Here is an 18,457-nt window from a genome sequence, read left to right as displayed (position 1 = left end):
CAGTACATTTTAATACTACAGAAGCCGCATTTACATTTATAGACAGAGCCTCAGATTAGCCACTATGTAATGCAGTATGATTCAGCCTTTCATTGTACACGATGTAGTCTTAAGATTTTACTGCGTATCTGGAGAGAGAATTCACATGCAGATGAAAGTGTTATCAGAAACACCAGATCAAAGTTGGAATGCTGGTAGGTGATAATTCAAATAGATGTCTATAGCATGATATAGTCTGAATGTAGAGGGTGGTGCTCAGGTATGGAGAGAAACGAAATCACTAAGATCATTTCTTGCCCTTTGTCTGTTATCAACCTGGTGGGGGGAAGCAGGCCTAGGTTCCCCACTACATAAAAAGTGGACAATGTGTACCCGAGCTAAGGAAGCACAGAGAGGCAACATTTGACTGGGGTCTAGGGATGAGCAAACTTTTTCTGTGAAGGGCCAAATAGTAAATATTTTAGGCTTTGTCAGCCACATGACAGCTACTCAACCCCGTTAAAGTAGCATCACAAAATAGGCATAGACAATGCATAAGTCAATGAACAATGCTGTGTTACAATAAACCTTTTTTATGAACACTGAAAATTGAAATTCATATACATTTTACTGTTATGAAATATTCTTTTAAAAATTTATTTCACTCATTTAAAAATGTGAAAAATGTTCTTAGCTCATAGACTGTATTAAAATAACTAGTGAGCCAGATTTGGTCCTCGGGCCATAGTTTTCTGACCTGTGGTCTCAATTGGCCTGAATATCTTAATCCCTCACTTTCTTAAAAGAAATAAAAATCTAATTTATTTAAAGCACATAAAATTAGTCCTCAGTTAGGTCTTGTAGAATATAACATGCTGAATTGTTAAGTAAATGTAAATTTTTAGAGCAATTGAAAAGTAAGTTTAAATATGTGTATCAAAAATTTGTTAGCTAGTATAAAAATAAAAATAGGATTATATACTTCTAACACATTAAAAAAATTAAATGAAACAAACAAACAAAAAATAAAGCAAACAAAAAGCATGAATGTAGCATAACAAAAATTATGGTAGGCAGAAAACCTAAAATAAAACCACAGGATAGACCCAACAAAATACATTTGTAATCCTGATGAAAGGAAATGTATTAAATTTATTATCCACACCAGGACACTAAAAAAGCACACATAAAGACATACTATTAATACTTATACTGAAGTAACAGGAGTAAAACTAAACAGTTCCCAGCAAATTGGGGCATATTAAAAGGCAGATAGCCAGGACTATCTTCCCTAGCGGCACAGTGGTTAAGAATCCACCTGCCAATGCATGGGACACGGGTTCGAGCCCTGGGCCAGGAAGATCCCATGTGCTGCACAGCAGCTAAACCCATGAGCCACAACTACTGAGCCTGTGCTCTAGAGCCATGAGCCACAACTGTTGAGCCCACATGCCACAACTGCTGAAGCCTGTGTGCCTAGACCCCATGCTCTGCAATAAGAGAAGCCACTGCAATAAGAAGCCCAAGCACTGCAATGAAGAGTAGCCCCCGCTCGCTGCAACTAGAGAAAGCCCGTGCACAGCAACGAAGACCCAATGCAGCCAATAAATAAAAAATAAAATAAATAAATTAAAAAATAAATAAATGCTCAATATCTGCAGGGCAGATCGGTTTTCTCATCATCAGAAACAAAAGTGCTTGTCAATTTGCTAATGTGTCAATTTCTTATACTTAATGAAATGCAATGAAATGAAATATAATAAATTACAGTGAAGTAAAATAAGTCTCATTGTTGGATACCCTGGTACAAGAATTTTTTCAATTTTCAACAATGAGCTTCTATTATCTTTCTGATAAAAGTGATAGTCATACAAAACAATCTTGAAAAGAAGAAAGAAGCCTCACATTTCCTAATTTCAAAACTTACAGTAAAGTTGCAGTAATCAAAAGTGTGGTACTGGCATAAAGATAGACATATAAACAAATGGAATAGAAGAGAAACAAACCCTCGTATAGATGGTCAAATGATTTTCACAAGGGTGCCAAGACCATTCCGTGGGGAAAGGACAATCATTTCAGCAAATGGTGATGGGAAAACTAGATGTCTACATTGCAAAAGAATGAAATTGGATCCATTCCTTACACCATATACAAAAATTAACTCAAAATGGATCAAAGACTAGAATGTAAGAGCTAAACTATAAAACACTTAGAAGAAGACACAGGGGGAAGCTTCATGATGTTGGATTTGGCAATGATATCTTGGATATGAGACCAAAAGACAATAAAAGAAAAAATAGATAAATGGGGCTACATAAAAATACACACAAACACCTTATGTACATCAAAGAACACTATCAAATGCCCTTTGACTAAAAGAATGAAAAGGAAATCCACTGATTGGGAATCATATATTTGATTAGAGTTTAATATCCAGAATATATAACTACAACTCAACTACCAAAAAAAAATCTGATTAAAAAGGATTTATATTGTCTTTTGAATTTCTCTGAAGATATACAAATGGCCAGTAAGAACTTGAAAAAAAATGCTCAGCATCTAGTTACTAGGGAAATGCAAATCAAAATCACAAGATACCATCTCACACTTGTCAGGATGGCTATTAAAAACAACTTACACAACAGAAAATAACAAGTATAGGTGAGGATGTGGAGAAATTGGAACACTTGTGTACTTTTGGTGGGATTGTAAAATGCAGCCACTGTGGAAAACAGTATGGCATTTCCTCAAAAAATGAAAAATAGAATTACTATATGAACCAACAATTCACTTCTGGGAATATACCCCCAAAAAACTGAAAGCAGGGACTTGAATAGATATTTGAATACCCATGTTCGTAGCAGTATTACTCACAGTAGCCAAAAAATGGAGGAAACCCCAGTGTCCATCTATTGATAAATGGATAAATAAGGTGTGGTGTATCCATACAATGGAATATTATTTAGTCTTAAAAAGGAAGGAGTGGGGGACTTCCCTTGCAGTCCAGTGGTTAAGACTCTGAGCTTCTACTGCAGGGGACATGGGTTCGATCCCTGGTTGGGGAATAAAGATCCCACATGCCGTGTGGCACGGCCAAACAAACAAACAAAACAACGGTTCTAAAAATGTCTGAAAAAATACAAAATAAAAGAGGAAATTCTCACACATGCTACAACATGGTTGAGGACATTGTGGTAAGTGAAATAAGCCAGTCACAAAAGGACAAACACCGTATGATTCCGCTTAAATAAGGTACTTAGGGTAGTCAGATTCAGAGACAGATGTAGAATGGTGGGGGCCAGGGGCTGAGGGGAGGGAGAAATGGGGAGTTACTGAGTTACTGAACACAAAGGTTCAGTTTTGCAAGATGAAAAATTCTGGAGATGGAGGGTGATGATGGTTGCACAACAGTGTGAATGTGTTTAATGCCACTGAGCTGTACACTTAAAAGTAGTTAAGATGATACATTCTGTTATGTGTATGTCGTCACAATTAAATATAATAATAATTTTTAAAAATTAGAAAAGACAATGTTCAAAACCTATGTAATAATTGTTACCACAACAGCAAATATATATATATATATATATATGATTATATATATATATATATGGGGGGGTGGGGAGAGAAAAGAAATATTCCCCGTTCTTGAGGAGCTCAGAAAGGGGATAATTTTACCCTCTGTGTGCCAAGCATCACTGACAGAGCTAAGGAGGTCTTAGGGCTTCCTCCCGGGGAGCCCTCATGCAGCTCCCCTTGCCCTGCCTAGTTTTGCTGTGGGTGCTCACTGCTCCAAGTCCTTGCTGTAAAGGAGCAAAGACTACATGGATTGGTCGCAGGATGTCTGAAAGTGTGGAGCAGGGCTTCCCTGGTGGCGCAGCGGTTAAGAATCCACCTGCCAATGCAGGGGACAGGGGTTTGAGCCCTAGTCCGTGAAGATCCCATGTGCCGTGGAGCAACTAAGCCCGAGAGCCACAACTATTGAGCCTTCATGCCACAACTACTGAAGCCCACATGCCTAGAGCCCGTGCTCTGCAGCAAGAGAAACCACTGCAATGAGAAGCCGACGCACCACAACAAAGAGTAGCCCTGCTCACCACAACTAGAGAAAGCCGGTGCACAGCAACGAAGACCCATTGCAGCCAAAATTAAATACATACATACATACATACATACATACATTAATAAATAAATTAATTAATTCATCTTAAAAAAAACTAAACATACATTTATTAAAAAAAAAAGGCATCCAAGTGTGGCCTGCCTGATCCAGCCTGGCCGAGAGCGCCCTCTCTGGTGAGGTCATAGCCATGCACACAGAGCCTCGCTGCTGATACGCAGGAGGAGGGGAGGGCCCAGGGAGCAGGGAGAATGCGGCCAGACCAGCACTCTTCCTGAACTGCTGGCTTCTCCCGTCCATGTTTTTGGTTTAATTCCAGTTTCACACTCGGGTCCAGAATCTGGCTCAAGTCCTAGCTGTTCCGCAGATAGCAGTCCAGCAGTGGCCAAACCACACAACCCGCAGGAGGGGAGTCCCCTGGAAGCCTCTGCGGTACAGACGAGGGAAGAACCTGGACCTGCTCGGGAGGGTCTCCCCTGACGTTGAGGTAAGGAGGTTGCCAGTGGCTCTGGCCCTGCCCTCGCTGACTCAGTCGGGAGAAACTGCCTGTGGGTGTGACACACACAGGTCCTGGGCCTCACCCTGCCTCGTGCGTGGGTCACCCACACACTCTCTGATCCCAGCTTGTAGAACGGGCCAGTCCCCAGCCCGCCCACCCTGGAAGATTACACAGGACTAAGCGGGGAAAAGCAAAGTGACACGGCTCTGGCTCAGCACTCAGCTGCAGTGCCCGGACCTCAAACCTCCCTGTGATTTCACAGGAGCCCAGTGTTCCTCAGATGTGCTGAGAGCCCTGGGGCACCTTCCCCCCTGTCGCTCCCACGGTGACCGCAGGATGTGGCTGGAGTTGGGGTGGGAGTCCCAAGTCATGTCTGAGATTCCTCTCTGCTCAGGGCTCCCTGGAGACTGTGTCTGTCCATCACCACGGTCTCTCCTGTGCCAGGCGGGGCCTTCATGGATGTTCTAAGCCAGAAATCACCCCAAGGAGTGAGGAATCCCTGCCATCTTGATGTCTGCCACTGTATTATCTGTATCGGTGGAGCCCTTTGTCTCTGGACCAGTGGTTTCCATTGTCTTTTCTGAAGCCCCTGCTGTTCTCGAGACTTGGTCCTTCCTGCAAACAGACCCCTGGTAGGGAGGTCCCCTAGCCTCCTGCTCTGCCCTCCTTTCCTCTATTGCTTGAATCTGTACGAATTCCCTGGTTTCTTTGTTCACTGTGGGGGATCGGGTGAGTTAGTCTGGAATCGAACTGCCAAGGTACCAATACTGGCTCCAACTCTTACTAGTTTGTGACCTTGTGACCCAAACTCTCTAAGCCTCATTTTGTCTTATCAGCCAGATGCGAATAAGAATAATAGCCCTTTTCTCACAGGAGCCCTGGCACAATGCCTGCACTGCTTTTGAGATGGTGCCGGGCACAGGGAATTTGCAGCAAATGTTAACCTTCTTGTAAGTAGCTTGGAAGGGCTTTCTCCCTCACTGGCCCAGCTAAGCAGATTAGCGCATGCAAGGAAGTGCTGGGTCTTGAACCAGCCTCAGATTTAGGTGAATGTGAACTTGGCCTCTGCTATGTTCCCAGTTTCCTCTCTAAGTACCTGGGGAGGAATGCAGGAGACAGGGAAACACAGAGAGGGCAGGAAGCCGGTGTCTGTGGGTTTGTGCCACGTGCCCACCGTGCTCTTCACAGACTCTGTCTCAGTCAGTCCTCGTGACAACCCAGTGAGGTGGCTATTACTCTCGTCTTTGTAGAGAAACAGAAAGGAGGTGAGATGAATCATCACATCAGAGAGATGAAGCAAATTTCCCAAGGCCATGTAGCTGCTGCTGCTGCTGTGGCTGGTGATGACAGAGCTGACATTTAAGCGCCTACTATGTGCCTGGCACTGTTCTAAACACCTCACGTACATTAACTCATTTACTCTTAACAACCACCCCTGAGTAAGCACTGATTTTTTTTTAATTGGGATATAGTTGTTTTACAGTGTTGTGTTAGTTTCTACTGTACAGTGAAGTGAATCAGCTACATGTACACATATAGCCCCTCTTTTTTGAATTTCTTTCCCATTTAGGCCACCACAAAGCACTGGGTAGAGTTCCCTGTGCGATACAACAGGTCCTCATTAGTTATCTATTTTGCACGTATTGGTGTACATATGTCAATCCCAATCTCCCAGCTCATCTCACCTCTCCCTTCCCCTCCTTGGTGTCCACACGTTTGTCCTCTACATCTGTGTCTCTATTTCTGCCTTGCAAACAGGCTCATCTGTACCATTTTTCTAGATTCCACATGTGTTTTTCTCTTTCTGACTCACTTCACTCTGTATTGACAGTCCCTAGGCCCATCCACGTCTCTACAAATGACCCAATTTCATTCCTTTTTATGGCTGAGTAATAAGTAGTGCTATTTTTATCCCCATTTCACAGATGAGGACTTCAAAACAGAGAAAGGTTAAATAACTTGACCAAAGACACATGCTAGTAAGTGACAGATTTAGGACTTGAATCCAGACAGTCTTGACCAGAGTTCAGCAAACTTTTTCTCTCAAGGGCAAGGTACTAAATATCTTAGGTTTTGCAAACTATGCAGTTTCTGTCGCAAATATTCATTGCTGTTATTGTAGTACAGAGGCGTTCATACACTGTGTAAACAAATGAGTAAGGCTGTGTTCCAATAAAACGAATGGTGGGCTCATCTTAGCCCACAGGCCAAAGTTCGTCCACCATGGTCTTAACTGCTGAGTCAAAAAAATGAAGAGTCAGAAGAAGAGGAGGAAGAAGAAGAGTCAGAAGTATCAAAACTCTCTGAGAAATTAGATCGTAACTGAGAACAGAATGTTAGACCATTCTCTGGCCTTTCCTATGTGACACAGCATGTAATCCATTCAGTGTCAATGTCAATGCAACATTATTTACTGAAGGCTTACTGTATACTAGGCACCACCTTAAGTGCCTAGAATATGCCAATGAACAAAATAAACAGAAAACACCTGCCTTTGAATGAGCTTATCTTCCAGCAGGATTGGCAGGGCAGCTGATAAATGATGCACATAAAACACACCTGAATTATTCAGTGTGCTTACAAGTGGTGAGTGCTTTGCAAAGAAATGGAGCGTGGAAAGGGGAATGTGGGAGCAGGATAGAGAAGCATGGGAGGGTGAGTGTAGGTCTCATTGAGAAGGTGACAGTTTAGCAAAGACTTTAAGGAGTAAGGGAGTGAGCCATGTTGATATCTTGGAGAAGAGCTTTCCAGGCTGAGAGAACAGCCAGTGCAAAGGCCCTGAGATAGGGGCATGCCTCACTTGTTCAAGAAAGAGCAAGAGGTTCACGTGGCTTGAACGTACTGCATGGGGTGGTAAAAGGATGAGATCAAGAGTTAATAAGAGCCTGATTTTGTGGGGCTTTGGAAGTGTGGGGAAGACTTGCCTTTTACTCCCAGAGACTCGGGGAGCAGAGGGGTGATGCGATCTGACTCAGATTATGAAAGGATCACTCTGACTGCTGAGTTGTGTCTTGGGGTCAATGGCTTTGGACTTGGGTTTCCTGGGTTTGGTTCTGACTCCTATACTGGGACCCCAAGTATAGGTCCAATATCAGGCAACAGTTAAACATTCTATGCTTGGTTTCCACATCCTTAAGTGAGACATAATAATGGTATTTACCACCCAGGAAAGTTCTGAGCACAAAATTAGAAAATTCAGGCCAACCACTAAACATAGTTCTGGGGACATAGTGAACACCAAATGAATACTGGTTATTTTAATTATTGTTAAATTTATCTTCTTAATAAAAAACTACCATTTTACTATAATAAACCACTTGTGAATGTGTGCTTATGTGCTGATACAGGTGTGTACACTTGTGCTATTTAACCCCCAACTCTTCATCAAGATCAGGAGCCACACTCACCTCCAGGGCACTGCTACTCTCCCAAGGGTGGTGAGAGGTCATCTAGGGGAACATTATCCCTCTGCAGGCTGGGGCAGCTCCTGGGCACCTCCGTGGTCATATAAAGTCCATGAAGAATTGAGCTGTTTCCTCAGAAGGGAGGGTACTCACTGAAGACTGGAGAAAGAAAAAACAACAGGAGTAGAAACTGCCAGTCGTGATGACAAGGTGTATTAGTTACGTTTTGCTGCGTAAGAAATTATCCCCAAACTTAGCAGCTTAAAACAACAAACATCTATTATTTCACATAGATCCTCAGAATCGGGAATCTGAAAAGTGGCGATGGCTGGGTGGTCTGACTCAGGGTTTCTCATGGAGTTGCTGTCACGATGTCAGCCAGGGCTGCATTGTCTGAAGGCTCCAGTGGGGCTGGAAGGTCTGCAAGTGAGCTATTGGCAAGAGGTCTGAGTTCCTCACCACGTGGGCCACTCCACTGGCTGCTTATGACACAGTAGCTGGCTTCTCCCAGGTGAGTGGCTCAAGAAAGATTCGGGGGAAGCTACAATGCCTTCTACCGTCTAGCCTCAGAAGTGGCGTGCTACCACTTCCACCATATAGTATATGATTTAGAAACAAGTCACGAAGTCCAGCCACACTCAAAGGAAGGAGAGTATCAAAGAATCTGTGGACATATTTTAAAACCACCGCATATGGTGTGTGAGTCTGGGGCAAAATAATATTATTTTAGGTAATGCCAGTTTAATTTTCAAAAAACCCAAACCATGACTCATACTAACACATAGGGAGCATGTGTCAATGATTTATCTTTATTAATAAATGAAGGAACTGGCAGGATGATAAAGCTGGTTCCAAAGATAAGTCAAGGAACAGAGGCTTATATGATCAGTCAGGAAAGAAATGATGGAATAGATTGGCTTAGATAGAAAAAAAAAACTGCTTAATGAATTTCAAGGCAATACAATTGGACCCTTTGGGGCTATCTTTTCTATCAGGCAGAAATAACTTGCAATTTATCAATCTTCTCTTAGTTCACATATAACTTCACAGAGTTTGATATCTAATCCATGGTAATTAATAAATCAAACAAAGACAGACGTTCCCCAGAGAACTGAGCAATTGTTGGTGGGACTACTTTCAGGATGCTCCAGTATGACATTGAGAGTACATGATGTCATTGTGTTTTATTTTCAAGTTTGGAGAACTTTTCTTAACAGGTGTTTGTTTTATTTTTCTCACTTTCACCTTCTTGGTTCATCCATTCATTGTCCTGTCCATCCGCTCTGTATCCATCCCCTGCTATGCACATCGCAGAGTAGATGAAGCTGGTGGAGACATCCCCAGTACCTCAGGGGGTTGGGCCACATACTGGCTTCATTCTTTATTAGCAGAATGAGAACACAGCTTGATGAAGCACCACGGCAGCATCCTGTGGTCACACAGGTGCAATTCACTGGGGTCAGGGAATCAGAGAGGGCAACCTGGGCAGATGGCATTTTACCTTTTTAGGGGAAACAACGTCTACTTCTCTATTATCATTTTGCAAATGAAAGCCTGTTTGCTTAAAGCCACGATGCCTATTAGCCAATTTCTGGAGTTTCTTTTTTGCTTTGTTCTCTGTTGTAACTATTTGCACAAATAGTGTCATTTCTGTATGGTCAGTTTATGGCCAATTCAGCAACTTTGCATAAGCCTCTACATTTTTTGAAAGGTGTTTATCACATTAGTGGCATTATGAGGGATGAGTTATTTTTCCACCCTTTGAACAGCTTGATATTTTATTTATTTTTGAACACTTTAAGGACATTTTAGCCCATGAGCCTGAACACAATTTCTTTAAAATGTATGCCTTAACAGTAAGTGATGATCAGTGGTGCTCGAGACATAATTAAAGTATTATTAGGCACTGACCCTCACCTTTCATTTAGATCCATCACAGAGACTGTATGGATGGATAGAAACTGCACGAATTGCTACACAATCATTATTTTACCAGTTAGGTACTGAAGAAAGAGCAATCATAGATGGCCCAAGCTAGGTTTTATTTCCAAGGGAAAGGATGAGCCACACCAACAAAGATGCTGATACAAAGATGTTTGTCACAACATAATTTTCAATAACACATAATAATAATAACAGTAAGGACTAATAATAACTGATTGCTATAAATAAATAGTGTTGCATTTGTAGAATGAAATACTGTAAGGCTAGACAATGTTCTGACATCATTATACTTGGTAGGCAAAGAGATTTTGTTATGTGACCACATGAAAAAAGCATGTTGAAATGAGTGTAGGTTCTGGGATGCAGTCATGTGTGAAGCTGTGATTGTTACAGGTGTGTATGTGTGCAGGAAAAACTGTTGTCCTTGGTTTGCTGATGAAGTGAGCAATGGAGATAAGTATTCACGTGTTTTGTTTTGTTTGTCAATCTGGATTTTCAGGTTTTTCGACAATGAATGCGTAGACTGAACATCCCCTAAGCAGGAGAGCTCCACCTCCAGCATTTCCCATAGTCCTGGCAAAGGCAGAAAGGAAGGAAACAAGGAAGGAAGGAAGAGAGGGAGGGAGGAAAGAAGGCAGGAAAGAGGGAAAGGAAGGAGGGAAGGAACAAAAGAGGGAGAGAGGGAAGGAGGAAAAGGAGGAAGGAGGAAAGGGGGTTGTTCTAAAAGCTGCTTTCCTTGAGCTGCTCTCTGCATGCTACCCTTGGGTCTGGAAGGGTCAGATGTCCAGGAGCTGAGTGATCACTAAGAGCTGGAAAGCCCCTGGACGTCCTTCAGAATTGCTGGAAGCGGACTGCCTCCAGAAGCTTCCCTCCCTGAGGGAGACAGTGAGCAGCAGGTGTTTCTGGAAGCTTACAGGGGTGTGAAGTCACTCTGGAAGTCCTGCTCCTCCTGCTGGCTGAGGCAGTTTCAGGGGCCCCTCCCTAGGGCATCATTAAAAGGGCTGAGGCAACCTCGGCAGAGCAGGCAGACAGCACGGGCCCTGCCAGGAGAAAGGAGCATTCTGAGGTGTCCTCTGGGGAGCTGGGCTTCACCTCTCCTGACCCCAGGCCTAGAATCCCCTGCTCCGTGGGGGCTGTTCACACGCTGGGGGGCTCAGGAGGCTGCTTGCTACCCTGGCCCCTGCCAGCTCAGCCTCTATCTCCACCTAAGATTTTCTGTTGTCTCAAAATAGGAGAGTCTACGCACTGAAGCTCGAGATGGTCCTGAGCGGGGCGCTGTGCTTCCGGTGAGTATCTGAGCCTCTGATTGGGCCGTGTCCTCTGGGGGCGGGGGGGGGGAGGACAAGTTCCAGGGAGACCTGTTGTCCAGCGTTTCTGGGGAGGGGGGCTGTGATTGTCCCAAGCTGGGGCTCTCACAGGTGGGGTGGGCAGCTGAGAAGGTGTGAAGGGCAACTCCCCGCCCTTCCAGAAGTCCTGCCAGCCTCCTCAGACAGGGGCAGGCCCCCTCCTGGGGCTTCCCTGATGAGATGGGTCTGTGGCCTCGTCCATCCTAGCGAGAACCGGAGTTAGGAGGCCCAGCTTGGAGCCCTGCGGTTACCACCCACTGCAGTGACATGATGTCAGTCCAGCCGCTACCTCATTGCTGCCCTTTTGGAAAAAACAGCAGCAGCAAACAAAACTCTGCTGTCAGTCAGTCTGTCTGTCCACTGGCATGTGCTGAGCCACACACTCTGCAATGATCTGGACTTTTACAACAGTGAATGAAAGGTGTCTTGCTCTCACTGAGCTCAGAGTCTAGTACAGCTTTTCCCAAAGTGTGTTCTGTGGAACCCCAGTCCTACAAGTGGCTTTATACAGTGGTGCTCTTCGGTCAAGGAAATGTGGGAAATACTGGTTTCTAGATCTCCTTAAAAGAGGACCATAGCACAACTCAGCATATTGGTCACTTTAAAGTCGAGATTTAATTGTGCTTAGCCAACGTTGAACCAGTTTGTATACAGAGTACTTTTTTTCCATATAACATCTGGAGGAACCCCCTTTAGAATAAATCTTTCACTTCACAGGATGTCAGAAAATCAACTGAGGTCATAAAGTTGAAATAAATTTGAAAAGCAAAATGAAAGAATTTTAAATGTAAAGAAATTCCTCACATAGTAGGGACCATATGGCCAAGTGGAGGTAAAGGCACCAAGCGGAAGTCAAGGCGGAAGTCAACCAAGGAGCATTTTAATCCTGAAGAGGCCTGGGCAGCATCTATCCCATCTATCTTCTTAGTCTAGCAATGTGTAGACTCAGGCCCAGAGAAAGTGAATGACTTGTCTGTTGTGACTCAGCAATGATGGTGGCAGAGCCAGGACGAGAACCCAGGACTCTGACTCACAGTTCAGTTTCTTTTCCAACATGACACATGGAAGAGTCTGGTTAGTGTAGAAAAGATTGAATAGGGTGAAGGGGCAAATCCCAGCCTCAGATGGGAGGCCGTGGGGTTGTCTCGGTGGTACGCAGGAGCCGCAGGCCTGTGAGAGAAGGTTGTGCCATTACTTCCAGCTCAGTGGGAAGAGAGAGCGACAGTACCTGAGACTGGGGGGACTCTCCAGAGCCCAGGCAAGAAGGAGCACCGTCCTCCCCTAACTTAGTGTCCTGATGTTTCAGAATGAAGGATGCAGCCCTGAAGGTGCTTTACCTGCATGATAACCAGCTTCTAGCCGGAGGGCTGCAAGCAGGGAAGGTCATTAAAGGTTGGTGGCAAGACAAGATCCTATTTCCCTAGATCTCTGTACACTCTGAGAGGAGGGGGCCTGTAGAGGGCTTAAAAACATTGACATAAGCCAACAAACCCTGGGTGTGACACGGTAGATGGGGCATCATAAAACCTGACTATGAGCAAGGACAAATGAAATACCACACCTTCCAGCATGGTGCTTTGCCCCAGGACCACCAGAACCCGCTAGGCAAGAGGGTGGGATTATTTTCCAAGATGGTTGTTTTGTCATTTCCTCATAGATGGACATGGGTCCAAATCCTTTTTTCTGGGAGCCAGTGCTGAGTAGAGCATGGACGCAAGCTCTTTACACCTTTAGTCCCACGTGGGAGTGGGTTTCTGCCCCTTTACTCTGGGTGCCCTCAGTGCTCGGAGGGTCCTTGGTCCCAGCGTGGTGGGAGGCAGAGGAGCAGGCGGCACCGTCTGGCCTTGCGCTCGTTGACTCTGCCCCACAGAGCGTGACTGGACCTGCTCTCTAAAGCAGCACACAGCTTCTCACCTGGAACATCCTTCCTGGGTGCTGGGGCCAGGCAGAGCCCTCTGTGAGGTTGAGTGTGTGTGTGTGTGTGTGTGCATGCACATGTGTGTGTGATGGAGGGATTGTGTGTATGACAGAGAGGAATAAGACCCTTGTCTGTTCTCAGGAATCTCACAGCGGGTAGAAAGATACCAACTAACTCTAATGGGAGGCTTATCAAGACAGGTTACAGAAAAGAGGCTGGGGGTTGAGAGGCATTAAAAGAGATGGTCAAAGCTCCCTTGAGGCTTGGAGAACACTTGAAGTTTTGACCCTGGATAAGGGAGTGGGCATGGGAGTAGGAGGTGGTATCGTGTGCTATGTGCCTTGATGTCCACTGGGCCACCTGGCAGGAGACCACCCTTCCCTACTAGACGGCTGCTACGAGGTTCCCCTTCTGTCCAGCCTGGGGACAGGATGCCTGATGTGGATGATGGAAGGAAGGGTGGCCAAGATCCCTGCATCCGCTTTCTTCCTCTAGGTGAGGAGATCAGCGTTGTTCCCAATCGGTCTCTGGATGCCAACCTCTCTCCAGTCATCCTGGGCGTCCAGGGCGGGAGCCAGTGCCTGTCGTGTGGGATGGGGCAGGAACCAACTCTGAAACTAGAGGTGGGTCCTGTTGGGGCATTTTCACCACGTGGCTTCACTAAGTCAAAGATACTGATTCCACGGCAGTCTGGGCGTCTCTCCCTCCAGGGTTCTGTTGATTGTGGCTCTGCCTGCCTGTGCCTTGGGGCCAGCTCCTGCCCTTCACCTGCGGTACTCTCTGCTTGCAGCCGGTGAATATCATGGAGCTCTACCACAGTGCCGAGGAGTCCAAGAGATTCACCTTCTACCGGCGGGACACGGGGCTCACCTCCAACTTCGAGTCGGCTGCCTACCCAGGCTGGTTTCTCTGCACTGTGCCCGAGGCAGACCAGCCTCTCCGACTCACCCAGCTCCCGAAGGACAGCAGCTGGGACAACCCCATCACCGACTTCTACTTCCAGCAGTGTGACTAGGGCCACATGCCCTGAGGGCTCCTGGGGCCAGCCAGCTCAGGCAGGGGCGGGAAGTGTAGGAGGACACCCGTGGTGATCACCCCGCCTCTGCTCTCAGGCCCCCCCCCCCCCGCTTGGAGGGGCTGGGCACATGGCCACTTTTCCTCCACCTGTTTCCCAGTTTGGGTAAATCCCTCTGAGATTTGGGGCTTAGTCCACAGTTTCCTTTTCTGTTGAGTGGCACTACTGGTGTGAAACCTTGCAAAAAGGTAAAACCTCTAAGATAAACCCCTGAAGGGGTCAGGGTCAGGAGAGCAGTGGGAATCCTTCATGTTTTGTGGTAACTTACCTGGTGGCCCTGAGCCCCACAGGCCAACCCATCCCTAGTGGAGCCTATTAGGGCCACCAGCCATCCACATGAGGTCCGCACAGTGCAGAAGAGGGAGAGTGGTCAGAGTTAGGGACCCAAGACCCAGACCCTCCACCTTCTCTTTAATTCGGCTGCCATGATATGGTACCTTTTCCATTTCTGCCCTCATGCTGTAGCCACAGGCAGGAGAGGGTGGTGGTTTCGGAGGAAATGGCTCCAACTCAGAATATGGAAGATGGACGTGTCATACCTTTTGAAACCCAGTACAATTAAAACCCAAGATGCTGATGCCTATTCACATGGAAAGATGTTCATGACATATTGAGTGAGAAGAACAAGTTACAAATTATAATTCGTTTTAACAACAACAAAAAACCTATTTATATATTTCTGCATAGAAACAAAAGTCTGAAAGAGTTTACTTCCATTTTAGCAATGTCAGCCTGGTGGTATTGGACATGATTTTTCTTTTAGTTCTTTTTATTTATCTGTATTTTGTAAGTGTTCCACAATAAAGACGGAGTACTTGTAATAATAAAAAAAAGTTAAGTTTGAATAAGCGGAAGCGGACATTATTTCTGATCGTGCTCAGCTTCCACTCCCCCGGAATGAACTTGGAATTGAACTGAATTTCTATTGCTCTGGTTGGTGGCAGCAGGAATCAGAAAACAGATCTCAGCCGAGCTACGGAGGAGTTAGCGATGGGTTAGTGTGGCTGGAATCTCCTGGGGGAGGAATTTATAGAAAGAACAGTCCTGTGCTTTGATCTGGATTGGTCACAGTCTTCTGAGGTTCCAAGAGATGGGATCCAGCCTCCCAGGGGTCTCGTGGGCTGGTTGAATAGTATTGCTCACAATTCATGTCCTTCTGGGAACCTCAGACTGTGACCTTTGTTGACTGAAAAAAATGCACAACCTAAAGTTGAGAGTTTTATTCAGTGGGCATTCTAAGGGCTTCACGCCGGGGACCCAGGACTCTCAGATAGCTCTGTGGGACTGCTCCAAAGAGGCAAGGGGGAGCCAGAATACATAAGAGGTTTTGCAAGAAAGACCAGGTAGTCGGAACATCAAAAGATTACTGTTAATTAAAGAAAATCAGACATCTCAAGTTAAGGAATTTAGTGCTTTTCTATGTATGGGAAGATGCCAGAGGCCGGGCTCACGGAAATCATTCCTTTGATGTGCACCTCAGCCCTCTGGCCCAGTATCCTGTGTTTTCTCATCCAGCGTTTCCTCAGGGTGTACTGTCAGGGGTGGCTGCAGCTGTGGGCCCTCTGTCTCCATCCTGAGTTCTTTCAGGGCTCACTGTCGGGGAAGCTGTCATGTGATGGCTGGATGCCTGCAGCATCCTTTGTTTACTGATATGACAGGCGATATTTTTCATTCACACCTTGTTTGGAGGTAGGGTCTTCATAGCTGCAATTAGTTAAGAGGTCATGCTGTATGAGGGGGAACCCTAAATCCGGTAGGGATGCTGCCCTTGTAAAGAAGAGAGAAACCCAGAGAAGGAGGCCATGAGAAGACGGAAGCTGAGCATGGTGACGCCAGACAAGGTGTGCCGGTAATTGGGGCACCATCAGAAGTGAGGAGACAAGTTCTTCCCCAGAGCCTTCAGAGGGAGTACGGGGGCCTTCTTATCACCCGAACTGTGAGAAAATAAATTTCTGTTGTTTTAAGACACCGGGCTTGTGGAAATAGGTTAGGGCAGCCCTAGGGGATGAAGACGGCAGCCAGCGATCGTCACCTCTTGGTATTCACACCCCCTGTGTGCCCCCACCCACACTGGACCAGAGCTGTCTCTGTGACCAATAGAATACGGCAGAAGTGACATTATGCCCCTTCTGAGATTAGGTTATAAAAGACACTGTGGCTTCTGTCTCGGTCTGTTTCTTTGTTCACTGGCTCGGGGGTGGGGGGAGGGAAGCCAGCTACCATGTGTAAGCTGCCCTGTAAGGAGACCTGTTGGTGAAAAATGAAGCCTCCTGCCAACTGCCACACGAGTGAGCTTAGAGGTAGCTCCTCCAGCCCGGGCAGGCCTTCAGGTGATGCAGCCCTGGCTGACTGCAACCTAGTGAGAGACTTGGAAGCAGAATCACCCAGCTCAGCTGCTCTAGACTCCCAGGCCTCAGAAACTGTGAGAAAGTAAGTGTTCCTGTGTTAAGCTGTTAAGGTTTGGGGTCACTTGTTGTACAGCAATAGATAATTAGTATGCAGGGGAAGAGAAAGAAATTATTTATTTTATTATGATTGCAGTTTTCTCCAGTTCTTCTCAAAATGAACACCAGCCCTTCTATTTCCCCAAACATCCGATTTAAAAGCTGAACCCAGTGACAGGGCAAGAATAAAGATGCAGGTGTAGAGAATGGACTTGAGGACACGGCAGTGGGGGGAGCGAAGGGGAAGCTGGGACCAAGTGAGAGAGTAGCATTGACATATATACACTACCAACTGTAGAATAGATAGCTAGTGGGAAGCTGCTGCATAACACAGGGAAATCAACTCGATGATGGGTGATGACTTAGAGGGCTGGGATAGGGAGGGTGGGAGGAAGTCGCGGGAGGGAGGGGATATGGGGATATGTGCATAAATACAGCTGATTCACTTTGGTGTACAGCAAAAACTGACACAACAGTGTAAAGCAATTCTATTCCAAATAGAGCTTAAAAAAAAAAATTAAATAAAAGCTGATCATGCCAAGTTGGTTGAATATTCTTTGTTCTCACAAGGTTTAGATCTTCCTTGGCTACGTTTGCACCTTCAGACACATGTGCCAGGGACAATGACTCCAGGGTCTCTGCCTAAACCCTGGAGAATGAGAGCAGAAGCCAGAGGAGGGACCCAAATTGAAGCCTCAGGAATTCCTGCACCTCACCAGTCCAACCAGCCTGGCAGGTTCAGCTACTGCTGAAGGACCATCAAGGGAGAAGCCAGGCCAGAGGGTCTGTCTCTGGGGACGTCAGCAGCTGCAGCCCAGATGCAGTTCTAGTCCTTGGGCAGCAGTCAGCACAGCTGCTACCACGGGCCTCTAGGGGCTGCCGAAAACAGACCCAGTTCACACTATCCTTCTGCCTACAGGCCCAGCCTTCGTCTCATATTGTCACCTCCTCTGAGGAGGTTTTGCCAAGTGGAGATCCCTGGTCACCTGCTCTGACAGTACTTTGTGCTCACCTCTAACTCCCCCTCCTTGTGATAAACTGACTTGGAGTCTGAGGCCCATAAAATCACCTGAAGGTCAAGGCTGTATCAGTTTTGTTTCCAAGCACCTCGAATAATGTTTGGCAAATAATTGGAATCCAGTGAGTGTCGAATGCGGAAATTCTTCCTCCACCTTGGAATATTCTTTCTGTCTCCTCCGCCCATGTCAGTGGACCCACCCTGCAGGGAGCAGCTGAAATTTTACCTCATTCTTGAAGATGTCTCTAGCCTGAAGTTATTGCTTCAACATTTGTAGGATGAGAGAATTCAAAAGGGCTTTAGCAGGGATAAGCTGACATGAGTAGTTGAAAAAGGAGGAACCATGTAAAGGGCTAAGGCCCTCTCAGTTCTAGGAATTTATCTTTTTACTCAGTGAGGTTCTCTGTCTCTATCATCTCCAATATTCCCTTGGCCCACTGATTAGAGAGTCTGGTCTTTTCAAGTGTTTATGACTTAGCTCCCCAGCTGGGCTGTAAAGCTACTTAACAACAGGGACCACAGTGTTGTGTGCCTTTGTCACAGGGCCTTGTAAATGCTCAGTAAACACTCATTGATTACCTGGTATAGTGCTCTATGCTTTGGCCTTTTCCATTGAGGGGACAAGAGATTGGGAGGGGGGTGAAGAATGACTATTGGCTTTAGAAAACAGAAATCTGTTCCCATCTCTGTCCATCTTTTCTCATCTCTCA

General features: G+C 45.8%; 1 protein-coding gene across 1 annotated transcript; it reads left to right on the top strand.

Annotated features, from left to right (window-relative positions):
* The first annotated feature begins 10,928 nt into the window (after positions 1 to 10,928).
* IL36RN (interleukin 36 receptor antagonist) lies at positions 10,929 to 15,133 on the top strand. The gene is made up of 5 exons (XM_057743273.1): positions 10,929 to 11,012; positions 11,179 to 11,232; positions 12,599 to 12,684; positions 13,706 to 13,833; positions 14,001 to 15,133. The coding sequence occupies exons 2-5, from the start codon at positions 11,204 to 11,206 to the stop codon at positions 14,223 to 14,225; spliced, it is 468 nt and encodes a 155-aa protein (XP_057599256.1). The 5' UTR covers positions 10,929 to 11,012; positions 11,179 to 11,203; the 3' UTR covers positions 14,226 to 15,133.
* The last annotated feature ends 3,324 nt before the right edge of the window (positions 15,134 to 18,457 follow it).

This window comes from Hippopotamus amphibius, chromosome 7 (assembly GCF_030028045.1).
Source record: "Hippopotamus amphibius kiboko isolate mHipAmp2 chromosome 7, mHipAmp2.hap2, whole genome shotgun sequence".
Lineage (NCBI taxonomy): Eukaryota > Metazoa > Chordata > Mammalia > Artiodactyla > Hippopotamidae > Hippopotamus > Hippopotamus amphibius.
Note: the sequence above shows the minus strand (reverse complement) of the source record. Positions and strands in the feature narration are given on the sequence as shown.

What these genes read in the sequence shown, in the direction of transcription:
- IL36RN (XM_057743273.1), top strand. Translation starts at nt 11,204, where the DNA reads ATGGTCCTGAGCGGGGCGCTGTGCTTCCG. An exon ending in AGCAGGGAAGGTCATTAAAG is followed by an intron (nt 12,685 to 13,705) that starts GTTGGTGGCAAG and finishes TTCTTCCTCTAG; the next exon opens with GTGAGGAGATCAGCGTTGTT. An exon ending in AACCAACTCTGAAACTAGAG is followed by an intron (nt 13,834 to 14,000) that starts GTGGGTCCTGTT and finishes CTCTGCTTGCAG; the next exon opens with CCGGTGAATATCATGGAGCT.